Below are 23,053 nucleotides of genomic sequence, written 5' to 3'. Positions count from 1 at the left end.
TGTTTGACACAGTTCAGCCACCTTTTTCAACCATTAACATACTCCCAGGAAAGGATTCATGAATTTATAAGCATCTGATGTATGGGTGTGGAATGGATGGTACCCCGGCCAGCAGGACCCTCTCTTGGTGCTGTATATCCATTGGCAAAACAGACCCCTTTTAATATTGATGAGGGGAAACATGTTGAGATAATAATGTCTGCACTGATGTGAATGAAGCAGTGTTTTACATAATGTGCTGCTATATCCATTTATAATGACTTGGAAGAGGGAGGCTCATTTGTTGTCCTAGAGAAGAAATCAATGGTGCAATTGAGAATGTGCCATACTTCTTGGTTTATTTTAGAGGAGTTGTGAGCAGTTGAACTAGGTAGCAAGCAACAGTTTTTTGTTTTACAATACTACAGTGTATTTGAGATATATAGATATTTTCAGTTGAAGTTGGAAGTTTACATACACCTTAGCCAAATACATTTAAACTCAGTTTTTCACAATTCCTCACATTTAATCCAAGTAAAAATTCCCTGTCTTAGGTCAGTTAGGATCACCACTTTATGTTAAAAATGTGAAATGTCAGAATAATAGTGGAGAGAATTATTTATTTCAGCTTTAATTTCTTTCATCACATTCCAATTGGGTCAGCAGTTTATATACATACACTCAATTAGTATTTTGTAGCATTGCCTTTAAATTGTTTAACTTGGGTCAAACACTTCAGGTAGCCTTCCACAAGCTTCCCACAATAAGTTGGGTGAATTTTGGCCCATTCCCCCTGACAGAGCTGATGTAACTGAGTCAGGTTTGTAGGCCTCCTTGCTCGCACACGTTTTTTTCAGTTCTGCCCACAAATTTTATACAGGCTTGAGGTCAGGGCTTTGTAATGGCCACTGCCAATACCTTGACTTTGTTCAGAAGCTTCTAAAGCCATTACATCATTTTCTGGAAGAAAAAAAATTCTGGAATTTTCCAAGCTGTTTAAAGGCACAATCAACTTGTATGTATATGTATGTAAACTTCTGACCCACTGGAATTGTGATAGTGAATTGTAAGTGAAATAATCTGTTTGTAAACAATAGTTGGAAAAATTACTTGTCATGCACAAAGTAGATGTCCTAACCGACTTCCCAAAACTATAGTTTATTAACAAGAAATTTGTGGAGTGGTTGAAAAACAAGTTTTAATGACTCCAACCTAAGTGTATGTAAACTTCCGACTTCAACTGTATATACCTGAGTGAAAATGTATAACATGTATATTGTTATACATTACATTTGTATTGTTTGGGGACAGTGTGCTTTGAAGTAGGTCATTTGAATAAGCAGTTATTTCAAGATTCAACATAATATTCCTACTCAGAGACCAACCTTAAGGACACTGGGCCGGTTTCCCGGAGTCATATAAAGCTCTGACTCTAGATCTCTTCCTTACTCTCTTCTTGCTCTCTCTCCTTCCTCCTGCTTCCTCCCTGTGTAGAGGGGCATCCCGCGCTACACAGAGGAGTCCATCCTGCAGCTGGAGAGAGAGCTGGTTCAGGCCAGGCTAAAGGAGGCTGAGTCCCAGTGTGCCCTCAAGGAGATGCAAGACAAAATCCTGGACATAGAGAAGGTGTGTTACCTGGCTCAAACTGTCTATCATCAATTCACACACTGTCACGGTGCCTCCTAGTCCCACACCTCTGTCAGGCATTTTGCCTGGAATAGGCAAACGTTGTGGAATATTGCAGATGTAAATGTCATGACAAGACTGGACATGATTCCTTTTCTACATGTAGAGACTGTTTTTTTTAACGTAAACATTTCTATCTGAAAATTCCACAATGTTGTACCCTGTTGAACACATCCCTGTTATTTTACTGTCCCGTGACATGAGCATCCTGAAGTTGTCTTCTCAGTCATTGTTTTGGTTGCCTGTCCCCCAGAGGAACACATCCCTGTTATTTTACTGTCCCGTGACATAAGCATCCTGAAGTTGTCTTCTTAGTCATTGTTTTGGTTGCCTGTCCCCCAGAGGAACACATCTCTGCCAGATGACACCAACGTGGTGCGGTTGCAGGAGGAGCTGATAGCAGTGAAGCTGAGAGAGGCTGAGGCTGTGATGGGGCTGAAGGAGCTCAGACAACAGGTCAGAGACCTGGAGGAGCACTGGCAGGTGAGGATGAACATCTATTCTCCACACCATACACACACATGGAAGATTCAAACACATCAACAGATAACATTTTATTGGTCACATGCACGTGTGTAGCAGATGTTACTGCGAGTGTAGCGAAATGCTTGTTCTTCTAGTTCCGAGAGCAGCAATATCTAACAAGTAATATCTAACAACTTCACAACATGTACCAAATACACACACATCTAAGTAAAGAAATGGAATGAATAATATATAAATATATGGATGAGCAATAAAACTTTCCTTCTGTAGGTCTATAGTGTATTGAAACTGATGAACTTAAAATAAAATTTGATATGTTTGACTTGACTAGCTCAGCTGTACCATGAGTACTCCTGCCCAAGACACAGCACTAAGAGACCCAGAGAGGATTAACATGAATATACCCGATGTAAATGTTCAATTTATTTTTGTCATCTTGCTCAATCTCCATGTTTGTATGATTTGAGGACTGCTATTTTAGGTGTGTCGAGTCCGAACATCTTTGGTTGATTGTGTGCTTCCCTCTTCCCCTGCTCCTACAGCGTCACCTGGCGCGTACGGCGGGCCGCTGGAAGGACAACCCTAGGAAGAATGCTGTGTCTGAGCTGCAGGATGAGCTGATGAGTGTCAGGCTACGGGAGGCTGAGGCCCAGGCAGAGCTCAGAGAGACACGTCAGAGGATGATGGAGCTGGAGACACAGGTCAGACAGACACACACAGCTCAGCCTTTGGAGAAATATTAGTAGTGTACCAATTATGGCTGTCAAATGATTCAAATAATTGAGTACATTTTTTAATTTGATCAAGTACTAATTATTCTTCAGGCATTCTAAATGAGTGTGACTATAGTAAAAAAAGAACAAAGACCTTATAAACATGTCCAACAATGTTATGAAAACACTGTAACCATCTGTCCTGTTCAGATAACTTTACACACATAGGCCTCCACACTCGCACTCTCGCTGGGCGAGTTAGTTTTGTATGGCCTGGTGCTCCGGGTGGGCGGAGTTTGCACATTTTAGGCCATTCCATTTGTCCTTAAGCGAAATCTCCACCCACCCGGGGCACCTGGCAATACAAAACGAACTCGCCCACTTACTCCCGTTCTCTCACACATCCTCTGTTACACACACAATCATACACACCCCACCTTTAGAAATATCTCTGAGAAGCCTATTCCTTTTCAGTTCTTCCTGAACCATCCAAATGTGTGCATAGCCTAGTCCGTGGTCAAGTTATCAGGTTGATAGCTAGCTAGTTAGGTAACATGACTCGCTAGCTAAACAATGTTTATCAATGTAGTTTAAAATGGGCCGCGACATGCTCATGAATCTGTGGCAGAAAGAAAAAACATAGCTCCGGTAATATTGGGCATAACTTAGACAAGATTTTGGCAAGAAGCACAAGGTCTTCAGCAATGTAAAGGCACTAGCATTGACCGTAACTTTGTTCCGTGTTGTGTTCTAAGCTTGAAAGGGTCCGTTTGGCAATATATGCGCTTAAAAGGTTCCATTCTGTGAAATGGAGATGCGATTAACGGTATCAAACATTTTTGCTGTGTTTAACATGTCATGCAGCCCTAGTACCAGTGTATCTTCACATACATGTGTGAGAGTAAACAAATGGCCCTTTCTATTGCATTGTTCAGCCACTAGGGGGCAGCAGAGGTACATATTCTTAACTGTCAGTAGCTCCCATAAAGATGTGTTGTATTCAGAGTTCAGTTTCTACTTTCTAATGTAGTTGTTGAACAATGCCATTTAGCAGATTCAAGCTATAGTACCTGCTATAGCGGTTACCGTGTCCGGCGCCGACAGAGATGGCCGCCTCGCTTCGCGTTCCTAGGAAACTATGCAGTGTTTTGTTTTTTTACGTGTTATTTCTTACATTAGTACCCCAGGTCATCTTAGGTTTCATTACATACAGTCGAGAAGAACTACTGAATATAAGATCAGCGTCAACTCACCATCAGTACGACCAAGAATATGTTTTTCGCGACGCGGATCCTGTGTTCTGCCTTTCAACCAGGACAACGGAATGGATCCTATGCGGCGACCCAAAAAAACGACTCCGAAAAAGAGGGAAACGAGGCGGTCTTCTGGTCAGACTCCGGAGACGGGCACATCGTGCACCACTCCCTAGCATTCTTCTCGCCAATGTCCAGTCTCTTGACAACAAGGTTGATGAAATCCGAGCAAGGGTAGCATTCCAGAGGGACATCAGAGACTGTAACGTTCTTTGCTTCACGGAAACATGGCTCACTGGAGAGACGCTATCGGAGGCGGTGCAGCCAGTGCGTTTCTCCACACATCGCGCTGACAGAAACAAACATCTTTCTGGTAAGAAGAGGGGCGGGGGCGTATGCCTTATGGCTAACGAGACATGGTGTGATGAAAGAAACATACAGGAACTCAAATCCTTCTGTTCACCTGATTTAGAATTCCTCACAATCAAATGTAGACCGCATTATCTACCAAGAGAATTCTCTTAGATTATAATCACAGCCATATATATCCCCCCCAAGCAGACACATCGATGGCTCTGAACGAACTTTATTTGACTCTTTGCAAACTGGAATCCATTTATCCGGAGGCTGCATTCATTGTAGTTGGGGATTTCAACAAGGCTAATCTGAAAACAAGACTCCCTAAATTTTATCAGCATATCGATTGCGCAACCAGGGGTGGAAAAACCTTGGATCATTGTTACTCTAACTTCAGCGACGCATATAAGGCCCTGCCCCGCCCTCCTTTCGGAAAAGCTGACCACGACTCCATTTTGTTGATCCCTGCCTACAGACAGAAACTAAAACAAGAAGCTCCCACGCTGAGTTCTGTCCAACGCTGGTCCGACCAAGCTGACTCCACACTCCAAGACTGCTTCCATCACGTGGACTGGGATATGTTTCGTATTGCGTCAGATAACAATATTGACGAATACGCTGATTCGGTGTGCGAGTTCATTAGAACGTGCGTTGAAGATGTCGTTCCCATAGCAACGATTAAAACATTCCCTAACCAGAAACCGTGGATTGATGGCAGCATTCGCGTGAAACTGAAAGCGTGAACCACTGCTTTTAATCAGGGCAAGGTGACTGGTAACATGACCGAACACAAACAGTGCAGCTATTCCCTCCGCAAGGCTATCAAACAAGCTAAGCGTCAGTACAGAGACAAAGTAGAATCTCAATTCAACGGCTCAGACACAAGAGGCATGTGGCAGGGTCTACAGTCAATCACGGACTACAAGAAGAAATCCAGCCCAGTCACGGACCAGGATGTCTTGCTCCCAGGCAGACTAAATAACTTTTTGCCCGCTTTGAGGACAATACAGTGCCACTGACACGGCCTGCAACGAAAACATGCGGACTCTCCTTCACTGCAGCCGAGGTGAGTAAGACATTTAAACGTGTTAACCCTCGCAAGGCTGCAGGCCCAGACGGCATCCCCAGCCGCGCCCTTAGAGCATGCGCAGACCAGCTGGCCGGTGTGTTTACTGACATATTCAATCAATCCCTATACCAGTCTGCTGTTCCCACATGCTTCAAGAGGGCCACCATTGTTCCTGTTCCCAAGAAAGCTAAGGTAACTGAGCTAAACGACTACCGCCCCGTAGCACTCACTTCCGTCATCATGAAGTGCTTTGAGAGACTAGTCAAGGACCATATCACCTCCACCCTACCTGACACCCTAGACCCACTCCAATTTGCTTACCGCCCAAATAGGTCCACAGACGATGCAATCTCAACCACACTGCACACTGCCCTAACCCATCTGGACAAGAGGAATACCTATGTGAGAATGCTGTTCATCGACAACAGCTCGGCATTCAACACCATAGTACCCTCCAAGCTCGTCATCAAGCTCGAGACCCTGAGTCTCGACCCCGCCCTGTGCAACTGGGTACTGGACTTCCTGACGGGCCGCCCCCAGGTGGTGAGGGTAGGCAACAACATCTCCACCCCGCTGATCCTCAACACTGGGGCCCCACAAGGGTGCGTTCTGAGCCCTCTCCTGTTCTCCCTGTTCACCCACGACTGCGTGGCCACGCACGCCTCCAACTCAATCATCAAGTTTGCGGACGACACAACAGTGGTAGGCTTGATTACCAACAACGACGAGACGGCCTACAGGGAGGAGGTGAGGGCCCTCGGAGTGTGGTGTCAGGAAAATAACCTCACACTCAACGTCAACAAAACTAAGGAGATGATTGTGTACTTCAGGAAACAGCAGAGGGAACACCCCCCTATCCACATCGATGGAACAGTAGTGGAGAGGGTAGCAAGTTTTCAGTTCCTCGGCATACACATCACAGACAAACTGAATTGGTCCACTCACACAGACCGCATCGTGAAGAAGGCGCAGCAGCGCCTCTTCAACCTCAGGAGGCTGAAGAAATTCGGCTTGTCACCAAAAGCACTCACAAACTTCTACAGATGCACAATCGAGAGCATCCTGGCGGGCTGTATCACCGCCTGATACGGAAACTGCTCCGCCCACAACCGTAAGGCTCTCCAGAGGGTAGTGAGGTCTGCACAACGCATCACCGGGGGCAAACTACCTGCCTTCCAGGACACCTACACCACCCGATGTTACAGGAAGGCCATAAAGATCATCAAGGACATCAACCACCCGAGCCACTGCCTGTTCACCCCGCTATCATCCAGAAGGCGAGGCCAGTACAGGTGCATCAAAGCTGGGACCGAGAGACTGAAAAACAGCTTCTATCTCAAGGCCATCAGACTGTTAAACAGCCACCACTAACATTGAGTGGCTGCTGCCAACACACTGACACTGACACTGACTCAACTCCAGCCACTTTAATAATGGGAATTGATGGGAAATGATGTAAATATATCACTAGCCACTTTAAACAATGCTACCTTATATAATGTTACTTACCCTACATTATTCATCTCATATGCATACGTATATACTGTACTCTATATCATCGACTGCATCCTTATGTAATACATGTATCACTAGCCACTTTAACTATGCCACTTTGTTTACATACTCATCTCATATGTATATACTGTACTTGATACCATCTACTGTATCTTGCCTATGCTGCTCTGTACCATCACTCACTCATATATCCTTATGTACATATTCTTTATCCCCTTACACTGTATATAAGACAGTAGTTTTGGAATTGTTAGTTAGATTACTTGTTGGTTATTACTGCATTGTCGGAACTAGAAGCACAAGCATTTCGCTACACTCGCATTAACATCTGTTAACCATGTGTATGTGACAAATAAAATTTGATTTGATTTGCTTTAAATGGGTTGCCTCTTGTGATATTACAGTGGGGTTGTGAATAGAGACTATTCTAGAATAACAGAAATGTGTGATGAGTAAACTGACCCCTCCCAATATTTACCTACCATATCCTTCCCCTCCGGCAGAACCAGATCCATAGCAACCAACTGCGTCGGGCAGAGCAGGAGGGGCGGGGCTTTCAGGAGCGTATGACTGTGCTTACGGCCCAGAATAAGGGCCTACACGTTCAGCTGCAGGAGATCAAACGCAAACAGGCAGAGATTGAGTGCAAGGTAAGAAAAAGTATGTGCTGTTGAGATGACTAGAGTCAAGAAAATATCTGAGCCGGCACAGTTTGGTTTGGGTCGGCATGATAGTATGAAATGGGTATCGGCCCCACAATCAGTCAAACTGGAAATATTTCTCAATCACTGGTTTGATGAGTTGTCAAAAATCATCCTTAATCTGATCCGTTGCTTCTTGTTAAAATCAGATCTTCAGAGTCCAAGTTCTGAAGAGGGAAGCAGTTTTGCCTGACATCTTCAGATAACATCTCTGTGCTGCTGATGTTAAACGTGTGTGTGTGTGTGTGAAACCTCTGTGCAGCTCAGCAACACCCCTTGTCTCTCTGGGATTACTGCAGGAATCATACTGAACAACTGTTTCAGAAGGTTCAAAGTTTGTGTTAAGAGTAGCACTCAGATAGATGCATGTTGTTGTGACCCTGGGGCTTAGTGTGTAATGGTTGTCAACATGTCTTTGGTAACACTCTAGAAACATTACTTCAGTTGAGTGACACTGGCCTGACAGTGTTTGTTCATTTGTTTGTTTCAGAACAAGGAGGAGGTGATGGCGGTGAGGCTGAGAGAGGCTGACAACATCGCTGCCATGGCCGAGCTGCAGCAACAGATCTCTGAACTGGAGATACAGGTACAGTACTTAACCCCCGGCCTCCCTTCCTCACTGTCACACTAGCTTGGTGCAGAACATTTAGCCTAGTCATGGACTAAAAAGTACTTTTCATCTATATTGACAGTACTTCAGTCCATGACTCGGCTTAATTTGTGTCCAGCCCATAGACTTCTCCTCACCATAACCCACAGTTCAACACTCCATACCCACTCCAACATATGAGAACACAGGCTAACTCTGAGTGCATCAACTCTTGGCAGATTCCCCAAGAAGGTTTTACAGTTCAGAGCCTGTATCTATTTGTGTTCTTCGTTGATGTGAGGAAGAAGGTGGGGTATTTTTAAAGTGACAGTTTACTGCAGAGGTGAAAAGGTGAACCATGATCATCTCTCGGATGGACAGTGTGACATCTTATAATCTAGCATATCATACTAACCATGCTCATGTTTGATTTGGTACTCTCAGTTAAACCAGAACTAAAAGCTTGTGTTATTTGGTCAGATATTTTCAACTGTGTTTATCATCCATCGAAGCCAAGCAGTTTAAGCACCGCCTTTGCCCAATGCTGATACGTCCAAATAACCTGTGACGAAAACCTAAGACCCAGAACGATGTATTTGGAGATTGAGATCAACCTTTCTCTGAAATAACTGAACATCATGGAAAGGTAGTGTTTTGTACCGTCAGAAGAAAAGATTTGTGTTAGTGTTTAATGTATTAGCAGCAGCTAAACAGATTGTCTGCTAGTAGAAAATAACCTATGCACTTCCTGTGCTAATGATTTGTCAGATTATTGAAACCTCTGTGTGCGTCTCTTCATATCATGCTGCGGTTCTTTATCTAGTGTGGTGTTGGGGTTGTATGTGTGTGAAACTATACACGATACAACACTAACTCATTTTCTGTCATGAAAATAATCAGGGAGACTGACAGATTGCTTCAGTTCTTTCCATCAGCTCTGAGTCTGAAGAAATGTTAATGCAGAAGCTTTGATGTCTCCATCGAGTCAACGTGTTGGTGTTTCAGAAACGTTCCCTTCACAAGTTAACTAAGTGTCAGACTGTCTGCTTTCTTCACACCATTGGCCCACACACATACACCCTCTAATATACCCTTTATACCCACAGTTAGCTTATACCACAGAGTTAATGCATCCAAAAAGGGCGTATAAGAAATAGACAGCCTTATATACATTGTTAAGCATCTTAAATGTGATATTTTCAAGAACTCACCATTTGAATCAGTGTCAAGACTTTTTCAAACCAACATCCCTTCCATGCACACACAGTATAGTCAGGTTTTGTTACTAGGCGCTTCAACAACAACAGTGCATCAACACCAGCGTTCACTACTACTGAGTACCGCCCCCCTCTCACACTGATGATAATCTCAATCTTCACTAAACTGAGTTAATTTTTAATCTAGCCTTCTCTGAATATGCTGTGCATAGGATGCTAATAGTCTCTGCCAGACAGACAAAACAGGTATTTTCCCTATGTATAACCACTTTGTGTGGTGCCAGTGACAAACTCTTGGTCTGTGGTTTGGGTACCTGGTTGCAGCTCTTAAGGTTGTGGGTAGATGGCCTGTGTTACCTTAGCTCTCAGTCGCTCTGGTTGTAGACCCAAGAAAGCAATGACTGATAACTTGCTGTCCACTGCATTTAACACCTTGAATAAAGACCCATAAAAGGTGTCTGATGGCACGCTATAACATTGTAGTACTCTTAGCTTGAAAAAGCACCTGTGACGGCCTGCCTACCTGATCTTCCTCTAACTAAAACATCAGTATGGCCCACCTGCACTACAGCCCACTATTGGAAAGTATTCACAGCACGCCAGTGATGTCTATATTTATATCTTGAGTTAAAGAATTTCACAATTATAGGGTCGCAAAGAACCTCCAGTACTAAACTAATATATATCTTTATATAATGTATATCTGTAATATATATCTTTTATATAGAGCTCAGTCGATAAAACTGAACGTATAGTCAAATGGACATCAGGGTTTTTACATCCATCGTTTTTGCAGTATGAAAGTAGCTGAATGTATGTGTGACCCATGATAATACCACAGCTCGGCTATCTTCTTGTCAAGACAAGAAACCACTTCCTACTGTGAGGCGAAGACAAACTGACAACTAGAACCAGAGGTGACATGTTGGAGGCCTATCTATGATTTTGTCATTCTGCATGCATGATATGCTCCCCAGATTTAGATTTATATTTAGCAGGGGGCTTTAGAATGTGCTGTTGCAAGTTCAGTGGTTATTAGAGGTTCCTTAGTGTTTTTGGACTCCTCTCTTGAGAATTGTATCTGCAGTTGTACATGGTTGTTTGCTTTTACAAAGAAATGAAGTGCCATCTCCTTTGTCAAAAAGTCATGTTTCCTGTCTTGTGTTTTTTTATAGGTGTTTGTTTTTAACACTAATATAATTAGTGTAACTATTGTTATTGGGGTAGCTATTGTTTTTTGGGTCAGACATGATATGTCATGAGATTGTACAGAATCAATCTAACGCTACTCTGCCATAGCCATATAAACCAAGATTGATTGTAGAGAGAGAACAAGCATGAAACTGAACATGAGATCTGGCCATCTTAACCATGTTGAAATGCCCATCTGTCAGAGGGAACAAGCCACCATGTCACTAGCCAAAAGCCGTACAACAACAACCTCTGTGAAGGCAGGTTGGTGTTTTTTGGGATGAGTCTTGTCCTGGAGGCAGAACTGAGCAATTTCCTCTAAATGGGCCAGCTGCAAAGTCAAAGTTGGCTATGTTGTAAAAATTCACAAAAACAAAAATAGGCTTTTTGGTTTTCATTTAAGGCTATTATTAGGCTTTAGGGTTAGCAGTGTGGTTAGGTTTTAAATCAGATTTTATGGCTTTGTGACACTGCCAGCTAGTGACGACTCGGCAGAGCTGCCTTCAGAACAACATTCATTATGAAAAACGCTAACCTGCTGTGAGCGTAGAACTAGGGGGGAGCAGGCAGGCGAGGGAAGCCATGGCTGCATCCCAAATGGCACCCTATTCCCTATATAGAGCACTAATTTTGACCAGAGCCCAATGGCTGCCCAAAGGCTCTAATCGGTAGTACAGTATATAGGGAATAGGGTACCATTTGGGATGCACAACATGACTTAAAGACGTTTGACGTGTCTGGCCACAGCCTCTAACCCCCTGGCACCTGGGGATCCACACAGCTGAGTACGAGGAAGTCTTGCTAACTGCCTCTCCCTTATCACTAGCTCTGTCAGGAGGGAGGGAACCTCAAGAAAAACACAGATTCCAGGAAGAATAGCTGTTTTGTAGATCTCACATTGTCAGCTTGTCAGCAGCTTCTCAGGGGCCTAAGCCTACACCCTCAACCTCTCAACCTTTACCTGACCACAGGAACTGAGAGCGTTGTATATATTTTGAAGTGTTGGGTCAGACCGAGATGGTTAACTCACCTCACTACCTCACCCACCCCACCCCTGCTTTTAACTTCTTCCACTTTTTACCCTCTCCTGTTCCTTCGTTGCTGGTTGTGGTTAGCCTGAACCCTTCAGCCTGTGTCGGTGCCCCTTACTCTCTCTCTACTTATATATTCTCCCAGGCTTTAGACAGGATTGATTTGAGGTGTGTATGGGGTATGTGTGTTTGTCTCCTGTGGCTGCAGCTGTCTGCACTGAGGAAGGTAAACAGCACATGTGTCATGTTTGACAGTTAAACATACAGTAGCTACTAGCCTCATCCCCAGGGCCCAGAGAGGATAACAACACAAATGACTATAGCTACCTTGTTAGCTTAGCTAGGTTTCCCACTTCATCTATGGCTTAGTCAACAGCCACTCTCTACATACTGTATATTTTATGATACTTCTGTGATGCAAGTTTTCCAGTGATGTGTAGCTATAATGTCTCTCGTCTGGTGGTAGTGATCTCCCTCATTCCCTCCTACATGTTTCTACTGAATGTTACAACAGTGCAACCCAACCTGGTCTTGTCAAGTTGCCCTTATAGCAATTCAAGGTTTCCAACTTTTAAAGCATCTGCAGTGACAAACTTCTTATCTCCTCCCCAGTGTTATGAGTAGCTGAATAATGATAAGTTTTATGTTTTAAGATGTGATTTTCTGTTTGTTTCTACAGAAAGAAGAAGGGAAGGTCCAGGGCCAGCTGAACAACACAGACTCCAGTCAGTACATCAGAGACCTGAAGGACCAGATAGCTGAACTCAAACATGAGGTGAGTAGTTACAACAGGGGAATACTGAACCGGGAGAATAACAAACACGTTTGTATCTGTTGTTTTCAGAGATGATTTTGTTAATTGTATTTTGCTCAGATTTGTCTATTTTGAAGCCAACTGTAGGTTAGAAGTGTAAACTACGCCCAAAAGCTTCCTGCGCTGAGGGTGTTGATTTACCACTACACACCCCTCTCCTCTCCTAAAAGATAACCCTAAAACCAACTACTCAACATGCTGAGAGTGCCCAGATTGAATAGAAAAGAGTCTCATAATCTGCTTCTGCTCCTCTGTGTACACCACAGCTAGCTATTATTATCTGAATTGCTAGAGCAAGGATTTAAAGGTTATGAATTTCATCACAGAAATCTACAGGATCAGCAACAGATCGTACAGATTTGACGGTTTAACTTTGACACTATCACTTCAGCAGAGTGGGCCATCTTTGATCAGATTAGTGTCTTTCAAATAATACAAAGACCTGATCAGACGTGAATGAAGGGATCCCCAGTAGGATTATATTGGCAGGCCCTGATGCACCATTTTATTCTGTGTGTGGTGCATGTGCGTGCAATGTATTGTAATATGACATATGGCACATGACTCCAAGAGGCAAAAGTGGAGAGAGAGAAGCAAATATTTAATAAGGCCCGATGGAGTGTGGTGTATGGCCAATATACCATGGCTAAGGACTGTTCTTACGTACGCTGCAATACCACAAATCCCATAGGTGTCTTACTGCTATTATAAACTGGTTACCAACATAATTGGAGCAGTAAAAATAAATGTTTTGTCATGCCCATGGTATACGGTCTGATATAACACAGCTGTCAGCCAATCAGCATTGAGGGCTCAACCACCCAGTTGATATATATTTCTAAACCACTCTTATTGTGAGAAGAGTGGTAGAAAACCCCCAGAAGAAAAAGTAGAAGAAAAAAGCCATTTGTTTTCTTCCAGCAAATCAATCCTTTACAAGGGAGGATGTACTCAGATTTGTATCACCTCCTAAAAAAAGAGGACAACAAAGGCTGGTGTCTTGTGTTTAAACTGAGCTGAGCATTAAATCATGCAGCGTGTCGCTATGGATCTCCTATCCAGACAGTGCCGGCAGTCAGGCAAAGAGTCAAGGCAGTTAGTCAGGCAGGAGAACAGTCAGGCAGGCAGAGCCAGTCGGTCAGAACAGAATCCCTCCTCCTCCTCTCTTCTTGGCTGGACTCAGATATGCATCCCAAATGGCACCCTATACCCGTAATCCTTTGACGGATACGATCACGCATTTGTGATCGTTGTTGAGTGATCCCTGCAGCATACGATCTCAAATATGTGATTGAAACAGTACGTATGACGCAACAAACGCGTCTAAACAGCATCTAAATATTTTTTTTGTGCTGATGGAAAATAAAGCTATTAAACTTTATTCCTCAATTTGACCTTTTATTGTATAAGATACATGCGAACTTCATCATCCAAGCATCACACGGAACACTCATTCCGTAAACCAGTCTAAACAGGTTGCGCTGTCAAAAAACAAAACAGAAGTTAGCGACCTAACAGCTAGACTAGTTTACAATGTACCACGTCTCTGGTGAGCACAAGAGAATAATGTGATGTTGTTTAGAAAAGAAATGCGTGTCAGCTTAGCTTACAGCAGCTAAATTCTTTGATGGCAGCCATGTTTGTTTGGCGAAAATTCCCTAATCCCAGAATGCCACCCACTACAAGACGCAAATAAACAAAGTCAAAGATGGCTGCGCTCATTGCCTGAAAAATGTTGACTTAGTTTAGCCAGTTTTCAGCATATTACAAATCGTCGATGTACTTGTTAGTGTATACAAGAACCGGAGCATATGACTTGGCAAGTCGTTTACTGTTTTTGACAAAGAAAATTTAAAAGTTTTCACCTCACAGATCATCACACCAAATACAAGCCTACTGCCTAGCCTAACCGTAAGCTAAACAGAGATGAAACTATTTTAGGGGGGTTTGTGTGTGTGTGGGGTTCATTTTAGGGGGGCGATAAGCTCCGACTGGGAAAAATCGTTTTGAACAGTCATCCAACTCGGGATTCCAACTCTGGAACTCTTTCTAGAGCTCCGACCTGAAGATCATTTGCCATCATGATTTTACCTACTCTTTTCCCAAGTTCACAGTTGTCTTAAACTACAGAAGTCAGTCGAGTGAACTATCCCTTATTTTAACATCTTTGGTCTGACAGACAGAATGCGTTGTATGTTGTCAACAAACTTGGCGCCACACATAGCCGGCAAATAGCTTAGCATTTTTTCATCATAATCAGTACAACATTCAACTAAGTATTTTACACACATATGTGTCCATTACAATCTATGCAAGAATTATGCAAGAAGTACTTGAATAAGACAGCAAATACATTATGACCCGTACATACATATGGTGTGCTACAGCAGAAACGACAACACGATATACAGAAAATAAGCCACTTACTTTGACAGGAACGCACACATGTCCAATTTATAAGGAAAACAATCATGAAGGCAAGGCGGGTGCCAGCCAGAAAATGTGCTGGGGGAAAATGTTTGCAAGGCCTGTTCTGAGTAGAGATGCGCAATGTCTTCATACTTGATCTGGGGAAACACTGGGGAAGTGCTTGGGCCCTCTTTGACGAGAGATGTTTGTCCGCTCAATAAAGCCTCCATCATAAATTGTCCACAATATTGAAATTGAAATGGGCTACTACTTATGTGAATTAACGAGGAGGCGGAACACACCTAAATTCAAACTGTTAGAAAATATTTTGAAATTGACAAGTTGAAACCGCCTATAGATAATTAGCAGTCAGCGTGCCTTGGTTTGAGGGCAGCGCGGGTAACTGTCCTGTTGTTACAATCACATTTTGGAACTGTGAAAGCATTCTGACATCGCGTGCATGAAAAGAACTCATGCAGGGGCGACGGTTAGAGATATTTGGAACTCACATGTGAAAAGGTTAATAGTGCACTAAATTTGACCAGGGTCTGGTCAAACGTAGTGCACAATTAAGTGAATAGGGTGCCATTTGGTCAGTGGTGTTGGAAACTAATGGGCGGCAGTGAAACTATGAAACATGCTGATTGAAGCGTTGGTGGTGTAAGGTTCTAAATGGTCTCATAGCCAGGATCTGGGTGTACAAACTCCCCTGCCGGACCTTCATGACCTGCGAGATCTAATCCTGGACATACTGCAGTTAGCTGGAAATACTGACTAGACTACTGACGTATTTTTCTTTCTTTTTTTTTTGCACACAAAATAATACATTTGATTATAAGAATCAAAAGACAGTCTCAGGAGAGGTAAAATAAGAGGTGAATATGCTAGTTGATTCCATTTTTTCCAATGCATAATTATTAGGCCTAATTTATGCATTTCTTGGGGATGGTAGAAGAGCAGTAGTGAGACTAATAGATCAGAGTAGATGGACTTGGACCAAGAAGAAAAAGTGTCACCTCAGTTCTTTTCAATCACACATTCTCATAAGAGAGTAAGGTTTCCAGTCAGCCACAGAGTTGAGCTAAACCAAAGTTGACTAATCTTTCTCAGGATCAAAAATAAGCCACGAACGGCTCTTGGTTTTTAGCCTGGAAGTGTCTTTGCACACTTGCATCAGTCAAGTTTACACGGTAGTTTCAAATCACTGATCTCTGTTGTACATTTGTTATTTTTTACATTTAACAGATGAAGCACTAATATTTGAGAAAAGTGACAAGTACCGGTACAATAACTAGATTTCTAAGTGTGTCTCTCTCCCTACATGTCTGTCTTTGCGAGGCAGGCTGACCCAGGTGAGTTCTAGGCAGGGCAGGTGTGGCCCAGACCAAGCTTTTGACCTGACCTCTACCCATCTTCCACTGGTTTTGCAGCCTATACCTAATATAAAATGTGTTGTGGTGAAGGGTGGAGCGTGGTCAGAGGAGGTTGGTGGGAGGAGCTATAGGAGGACAGGCTCATTGTAATGGCTGGAATGGAATAAATGAAAAGGTACCAAACATATGGAAACAACATGTTTGACTCAGTTCCATTTATTCAATTCCAACCATTACAATGAGCACGTCCTCCTATATTTCCTCCCGACAGCCGCTTCTGGAACATGTCTACCCAAATGAGTGTGAACGGGCCCGCTGCATGTGTTTAGAAATTAATCTCCAAGTGTCAATTTCAGAACTGATGTTTTCATTGGTGTTGACGTCTTTGTTGTAGTTTGTGCACGTGATTTCTAGAAAGATGAACAACCATGATGTTCTCATGTGCCTTGGCAATGTATGGATCTTTGATTTTACAATTCCCACTCACCAGTGTGTTTATTTACACGTCCCCATTATGCATTACTCTACATGCTCCTCCTTTAAACGCTTCTCCTCTTTTTCCACAGATCCGCTGCCTAAAAGGCCAGAGGGGGAGCAGCATGTCCAATCAGCCCGCTTTTGATGGGATCCACATTGTCAATCACTACATACCAGATGATGAGTCGTACCACTCCTCGGACGAAGACACAAGTTTAGGCAAGACCCCCTCCCACCTGGACCATCAGCACAGCAGCATCAGCCGCATCAGGCTGCACCCCTCCCTGGGTCTTGGGGACACTGACAGTGAGGGGGATGATGATGGGCATGGTCTGGTTCTCTCTGTGCCTCCCATTGGCACCCACAAACACACCACCGTGTGACTGGGTGATGGACACCATCGCTAGACGCCTGGAGGCTGATCAGGGCAGTTCTGATCTGGTACAGTGGGACAGAGGGGTTGTCCATGGTAGCAAGCCACTCTTCAGGAGAATGGCGTCTGACTGTCTGTGGGACTCCAATGTAGGGAGCTCCTTTCAATGGCATCTTTGGAAGCTTGGAATGGAATGTGTGGGCTTTGTCAACAAGTGAAGTCGTAGCAGAATCACACCTGTGGTGGAGTTGGTTTTTTTCTTTGTCCGTTGCGTCAGTCTGCTTTACTCTTGTTTCGCCAAAACCCACCAGAGGGGGATCATATCCGTGTGTTGCTCTGGTCTGGACCCCAGGCAGGCAGATCAGAGAAGGACAACATGGAGGTTCAAGTAGCCGCCTGTGCTCCACGAAGCTAGGCTGACCACCAGGGGAGTGGACTGGGGTTACCCTATTCAGGGTGACCTCACCCAGACAACCAAACTACAGGCTCTCCCTCAGCCCCACAACCAACCATGGTACAACAGATACAACACACAGAGACTGTGCAATAAAATGTTTTATGCTTTATGATGTCTATGACACTTCTTTCAATCTGTTTTTATTTTTTTATCGCTTTTATAAGTGGACAATCAAAAATGTATAGAGCCCTTTTGTGTGGGTGTCTTTATTATATCAGGAGAGAATAATGTACTGAAGAGTGATGAATGTCTCTATTGAACATGGTTAATGAGCCCCAGTATCAAACAGAAAGTGTCAACAAGCATTAGGGTCGTATTCACTAGACAGCAAACAAAGAAAAGAAAAAAAGGACCAAAAAAGGGAGGGACTAGTGTTAACAGCTGATATGTCCCCCATCAGGGGACTATATACTAAATAGATTTTTAGACCAAGGAGTTGGAAATGGAGCTTGCAGTTCCTCCAGGAACGGTGTACCACTTCTCTAAAAAAAAAAAAACATGTTTTTGTTTCAAAACTTGCCGTTTGCAACAATGTGCACGACCTAGGTTGACATAATGTTGGCTTTTTGGCCTTGAGACATACAACCTGTTTATCATCAGGCCTGGTATAGGCCTATCCAAAGGTCAATTTGAATCCTGTATACTCCGTATATATGTAATTGTTTGTTTTTCATGTCCATTTTGACTTGAAAATATGTATCTAATGAATTATTGCATATCTGTTTAATGTATGCGGCTGAAAGGGACATATCACTCTAGTTTTGTCAAATTGCACAGATAACTGATTAGCAGACATTTCTTTCAGATGTGGGCTGTGTTCCAATTCTCCACCCTTCTCCAGAAGTGAGCACTTGTTCACGTGCCCTCATGCATTTAAAGGCATTGGATTGGTGCAAGCAAGCATGAAGGGAGTTGTCACCATATTCCCTACACCAGTGCATTTCTTTTATATCTATGAGGGAGAGTGTACAAGTGCACTCTTTGGAAAAGGGGTAGAGTATGGGAACCTATCCACAGTCTCAATGTTCTGTAGATGTTTTCATATATCCTAATTTTCTCTGTTGGGATGATCTTACTTTTGGAGGAAGGGCGAATTTAGGATCACTTCATAATTTCATAGATTAGGATACGTTTCAGCATTTTGGTTAATGGAAGCATGTAACTAGTTTAAGTAAACCAACCCAGATTTAGAAGTACTGCTATATCTAAAGTGGGAATATTAATAATAAATAATAATTAAGGGACATAATGAAAAGTATAAGAACTGTAATCTGAATCTTGTATCAACATAAATAATGTTAAACAGAAGTATTGCTATGTTGTACTTTTGCACGAAATGAATGACTGTCCAAGCCAATGAAACAATACTTTTATCTGAAAATACTAAGAAGATAATTCTACATGTCTGTCAAATGGCAAACTATTCCCTATGTGTAGTGCACTGCTTTTGGTCAAAAGTAATGCACTATGTAGGTAATAGCTTGCCATTTGGCATGCATCATAAGAAATGTGCTGTTTGTTTCCTCTGTGAATGAAGCAGAGTGTATTGTCAAGTGTTACCAAACTGTAGGATGGGTTGTATAAGCCTGGTCTCAGATCAGTTTGTGCTGTATAGCCTATAACTCGTTGTGATGCCTTGGCATGACAGATCTGGCACAATGATGGCATTTTAAACAGTAGGCTCTGTAGTAACGTGGCTCTTAAAAACCTTTGCACATCTACGAGTAATCCAGACTACTCGTAGAGCAGTCAAAGTGCATCGTTAGATGTATTTTTGCCCTTCCGCGTCACTTTATTCACAGATCTCCGCTAAAAATCTCCTAAACATCATGATTCTATCGGCCGAGAACTTCAGAAGGACGTTAGTTGACTACAAAGTTGCCAAAGTATTTCTAATTGTTGCAAACAAATTAAAACCGAGATTATTACACATGATTACATGGACAACAGAGCCTAATTAGGCTATTTTAGTCTTATTGAAATCAATTTCATGTTCAATCAGTTGAGTTCTAGTTTGCGACTAGGCTACAATGTGTAGTGTTTGCCTCCGTGTGACAACGTGTGTAATGATATGCCCAATCTGTGATTTCGTGCGTTATTATAAGCATAATAAACCGTGTCGCCTTCGATAGCCATAGGTGGTGATCTCTCTATGAGCTGATCTGTCATCAGTATTGTGGCATAATTATGTTAAAATAAGATTTGAATGGAGAAAGCTGATCCGAGCGCTGTTTTTCTTTCTATCCTATCAGTCTCGACACATGGTCTCTTTACGTGCTTGTTTTGGGAACTCTTAAAGTTGGCTCGTAAATAACGATGCATTCGGTACAATCATCGTAATGCTTAAATTACATCGCAACTTGGAAATGAGGCCCACAACAATGGACATCTTATAATTGCTAGGTTTTTAAACGTATTTTAAAGCAGTGGCCCTTTAAGACATTAGAACCTATCAGCCAAGTCTCGGCAAAATATTTATATCCAGAACGCACGGACTCATTGTTCAGAAGAGGTTTTGTGATACTGATGTGATATTCCTTGGTTGGTTGAGGACAACGATGGATGGAATATTTGGAAAGGCATCATGACGCAGTTTTGGCACTTTCAGAGAAAGACAATATAATGCAGTAAAGAGAGAAGTCTACATGGAGTAATAACACTATGGAATAATCATTACCACACTCTGAAAACATGTATGTGAAATGAATGTGTTTGAGTTCACAAATAAACTATTTGATAAACATTTTCATGTTGATGTTATATATAGTGTTTACTGATGTGCTGTAATAGTAACCATGGTGGAGCAAATACAATTCCATTCTCACATCTTTTACTGCAGTATCATGTCATTGGTTTCCGATTTTTGAAATAACCTTAAAATAGTTTTGGGTTGCATGAATTGATGGGCTATTACCCTCCCTATATATCATTGTTAGGGGTTCACAGCAAAGCTGTGAAACCTATTGTTATTCTTAGATCATTTATTTTCCTCGACATGGTTAAATAACTCAAGCATAGATCAACTTTTTTTAATTCAAGTTTGGCACACAGAAACTAGAGGCCATGTGTAATTTGGTCAAAAACAAGGGCACCAATTGGCCTATAGGTGGCGCTATTATAAGTGTAGCCTCACTTAATCCCTCATTTGCGGCTCCTTTAACATAGACACTTTGCCTTTCCTTATGCTGAACAAATTTCCCTCAATCTTGAACATTTTGGAAAATCCAAATACCATGCAGGCCCATGGTACATTGCTTAACTTAGTTTGAGACGATCTAAGGGATTGGTTAAGAGATGGCTGAGTTGTTGATGAATCAGGAAATACGATGTTACGTGTCCATTGAAATAAAAAAAATGGCCTATCAACTTGAAACTTTTTAGGATCATCAATGACATTACCATGATGAACCATATTACGTTTGGCATGAATATCTTAAATAAGGAAACTAACAATTCACTTTTTTGACTAGGTTAAGTAAGCTAACGCTTAAAATAATCATCTTCTCATGGACTAAAAGTCAGATTCATTGCAAATTTGATCATTGGACATTATCGCTGGGATGTGAGGTAACAACAGGGGCTGGCCTACGTTAAGTATTTCAAAAGTACAGTGTTAGGTGTGTGTTAAAAGATGCTTAAAATTATTAGAAGACGAAGTGATTGTGATCGTGTTGAATTGTGTTTGGGAAATAAAGATAGATATGGTTTTAGAAAGGTTGTGGTAATATTTCATTCAACACAGAAATGTGTAGGCAGCTTAATTTAACCTGTCCCAGAGCTCAATTTACCTCATACCCAGGGTAAATTGTGCCAGGAGACCACTTTCTTTGGACAAGCTATGTTTTCAAAACTGTAATATTTGCATGACTTCTGATGATTTCTATGGACATACAACATCCTGGAATATATGTAGATATCTTTGTTAGAAAGAATAGTGTTTGCTTTGATGGAGTGATGCTGATTCTATAAAATGTCTCAATTTACCCCACTCTCCCCAACTTGATTTGATTTGGATGGGTAAAAATGTTTTGCAGTTAATGTACAACGCCCATTGGATAACGGATTAAATAATTATACGGCACTTTGGTCCTTAATACACTATTTCATTGGTAGCCTATGCCAATTTGACAAGGTTCAATGTTGAGCTTAGAATTAGCGCTCTAACCCCCCTCTTTCTTCCTCCACATCTGTATGAATCAAATGTCTGAAATAACGTTCAGGAAGTCAATCATTCTGCTGCTTTTAAGAGGCCAACTTTCAGAGCTGCGTGTCTTGCGATGCACCTTTCAATGGGACAACAACGCATAAGATCCTTCAGCGGCACTGGACCCGGGTTGTTGTGACAAGTCTGAGGAGCTTTCATTACGCTTGAACTCCGGTAGGCTATGTCTTGAACCTGCTCCACGACTGTCAACCTCTTCATTTTTCTAAGTCAATTGCATGGCTATAGTATACCGCGTTAAGAGGACGCACACGGGCATAATATTAAATTGATAGGCTACAACATAAAACATGTACAGTTCTTTATTGATAAGAACATGTGTAAGACTTTAAACACGTGGATGAATTGCGCAAATGCAGCATAGATGCTCAACATTTTTCATTTTCGTGGACAAAAAAGTGGTTTAATTTAATTTATTAGAATACCTTAAACATAGAAATGTACATTTCTGACTCAGTGGAGAGGCGACCTTTAGAATTATGTTGTGTGTCAGAAACCTTTGAGCTAAAAGGCTGAAGGTTTATATGCGTAGGCTTAGGCTGCTTTTTCGTATTTGTTGAACTGTGCGGTGGGATCCAGCGCGCATTTCAAATGAGAGGAGAAGATAACGAAGTTTGACACAGGCTTTCAACAGAGACTATTATGTTCATTACATGCAGCCAATGCCATTGATTCCATCCTTCAATACCGTGATACATTTCAATAAGCAAAAACTTGTATGGAAAACCATTCTTATTTATTTTTTTAAACAAAGTTAGTCTATAAATTATAAATATTTCAGCAATGGTTGTTGATTGTACTTTAAAAAAAAATGTCTATACCTAATGCACATAAAACAGCTAAGAGCCATCTGGAAAAAGACACGAAGGACCTGTTGTTTAATAAGCTATGCATAAAGGGAGAACAAATAAATCAGATGACTGGTTATTTAGTTGGAAAGTATAGGCCTGCTGAATTTTGATAAACGGCCTCATAATATATGATTATTATTGAGATAAACGAGCAATAGGCTAACTGATAGGCTATGCATTGGTGGTGCCAAAGGCATTCTTATCTGATGTATTGTATAGCCTATCAAATTTAATAACCTAAGTTATTTGACTCTGAGTGCTATTTTGTTAAATGATAGGCCTATAATTAA

The 23,053-nt window shown here is 42.1% G+C and overlaps 1 protein-coding gene across 5 annotated transcripts in view; it reads left to right on the top strand.

Annotated features, from left to right (window-relative positions):
• Positions 1 to 20,433, top strand: part of LOC112251183 (ecotropic viral integration site 5 protein homolog) — a 67,994-nt gene extending 47,561 nt beyond the window's left edge. For all 5 annotated transcript variants that reach the window (XM_024421998.2, XM_024422001.2, XM_024421999.2 and 2 more), the window contains 7 exons: positions 1,474 to 1,605; positions 2,008 to 2,148; positions 2,694 to 2,852; positions 7,562 to 7,708; positions 8,250 to 8,345; positions 12,467 to 12,562; positions 16,950 to 20,433. In XM_024421998.2, the coding sequence (XP_024277766.1) occupies positions 1,474 to 1,605; positions 2,008 to 2,148; positions 2,694 to 2,852; positions 7,562 to 7,708; positions 8,250 to 8,345; positions 12,467 to 12,562; positions 16,950 to 17,243 (1,065 nt within the window). In that variant the 3' untranslated portion in view covers positions 17,244 to 20,433. The remainder of the gene's footprint in view (positions 1 to 1,473; positions 1,606 to 2,007; positions 2,149 to 2,693; positions 2,853 to 7,561; positions 7,709 to 8,249; positions 8,346 to 12,466; positions 12,563 to 16,949) is intronic.
• The last annotated feature ends 2,620 nt before the right edge of the window (positions 20,434 to 23,053 follow it).

Source organism: Oncorhynchus tshawytscha, linkage group LG05 (genome assembly GCF_018296145.1).
Source record: "Oncorhynchus tshawytscha isolate Ot180627B linkage group LG05, Otsh_v2.0, whole genome shotgun sequence".
Taxonomy (NCBI): domain Eukaryota; kingdom Metazoa; phylum Chordata; class Actinopteri; order Salmoniformes; family Salmonidae; genus Oncorhynchus; species Oncorhynchus tshawytscha.
Note: the sequence above shows the minus strand (reverse complement) of the source record. Positions and strands in the feature narration are given on the sequence as shown.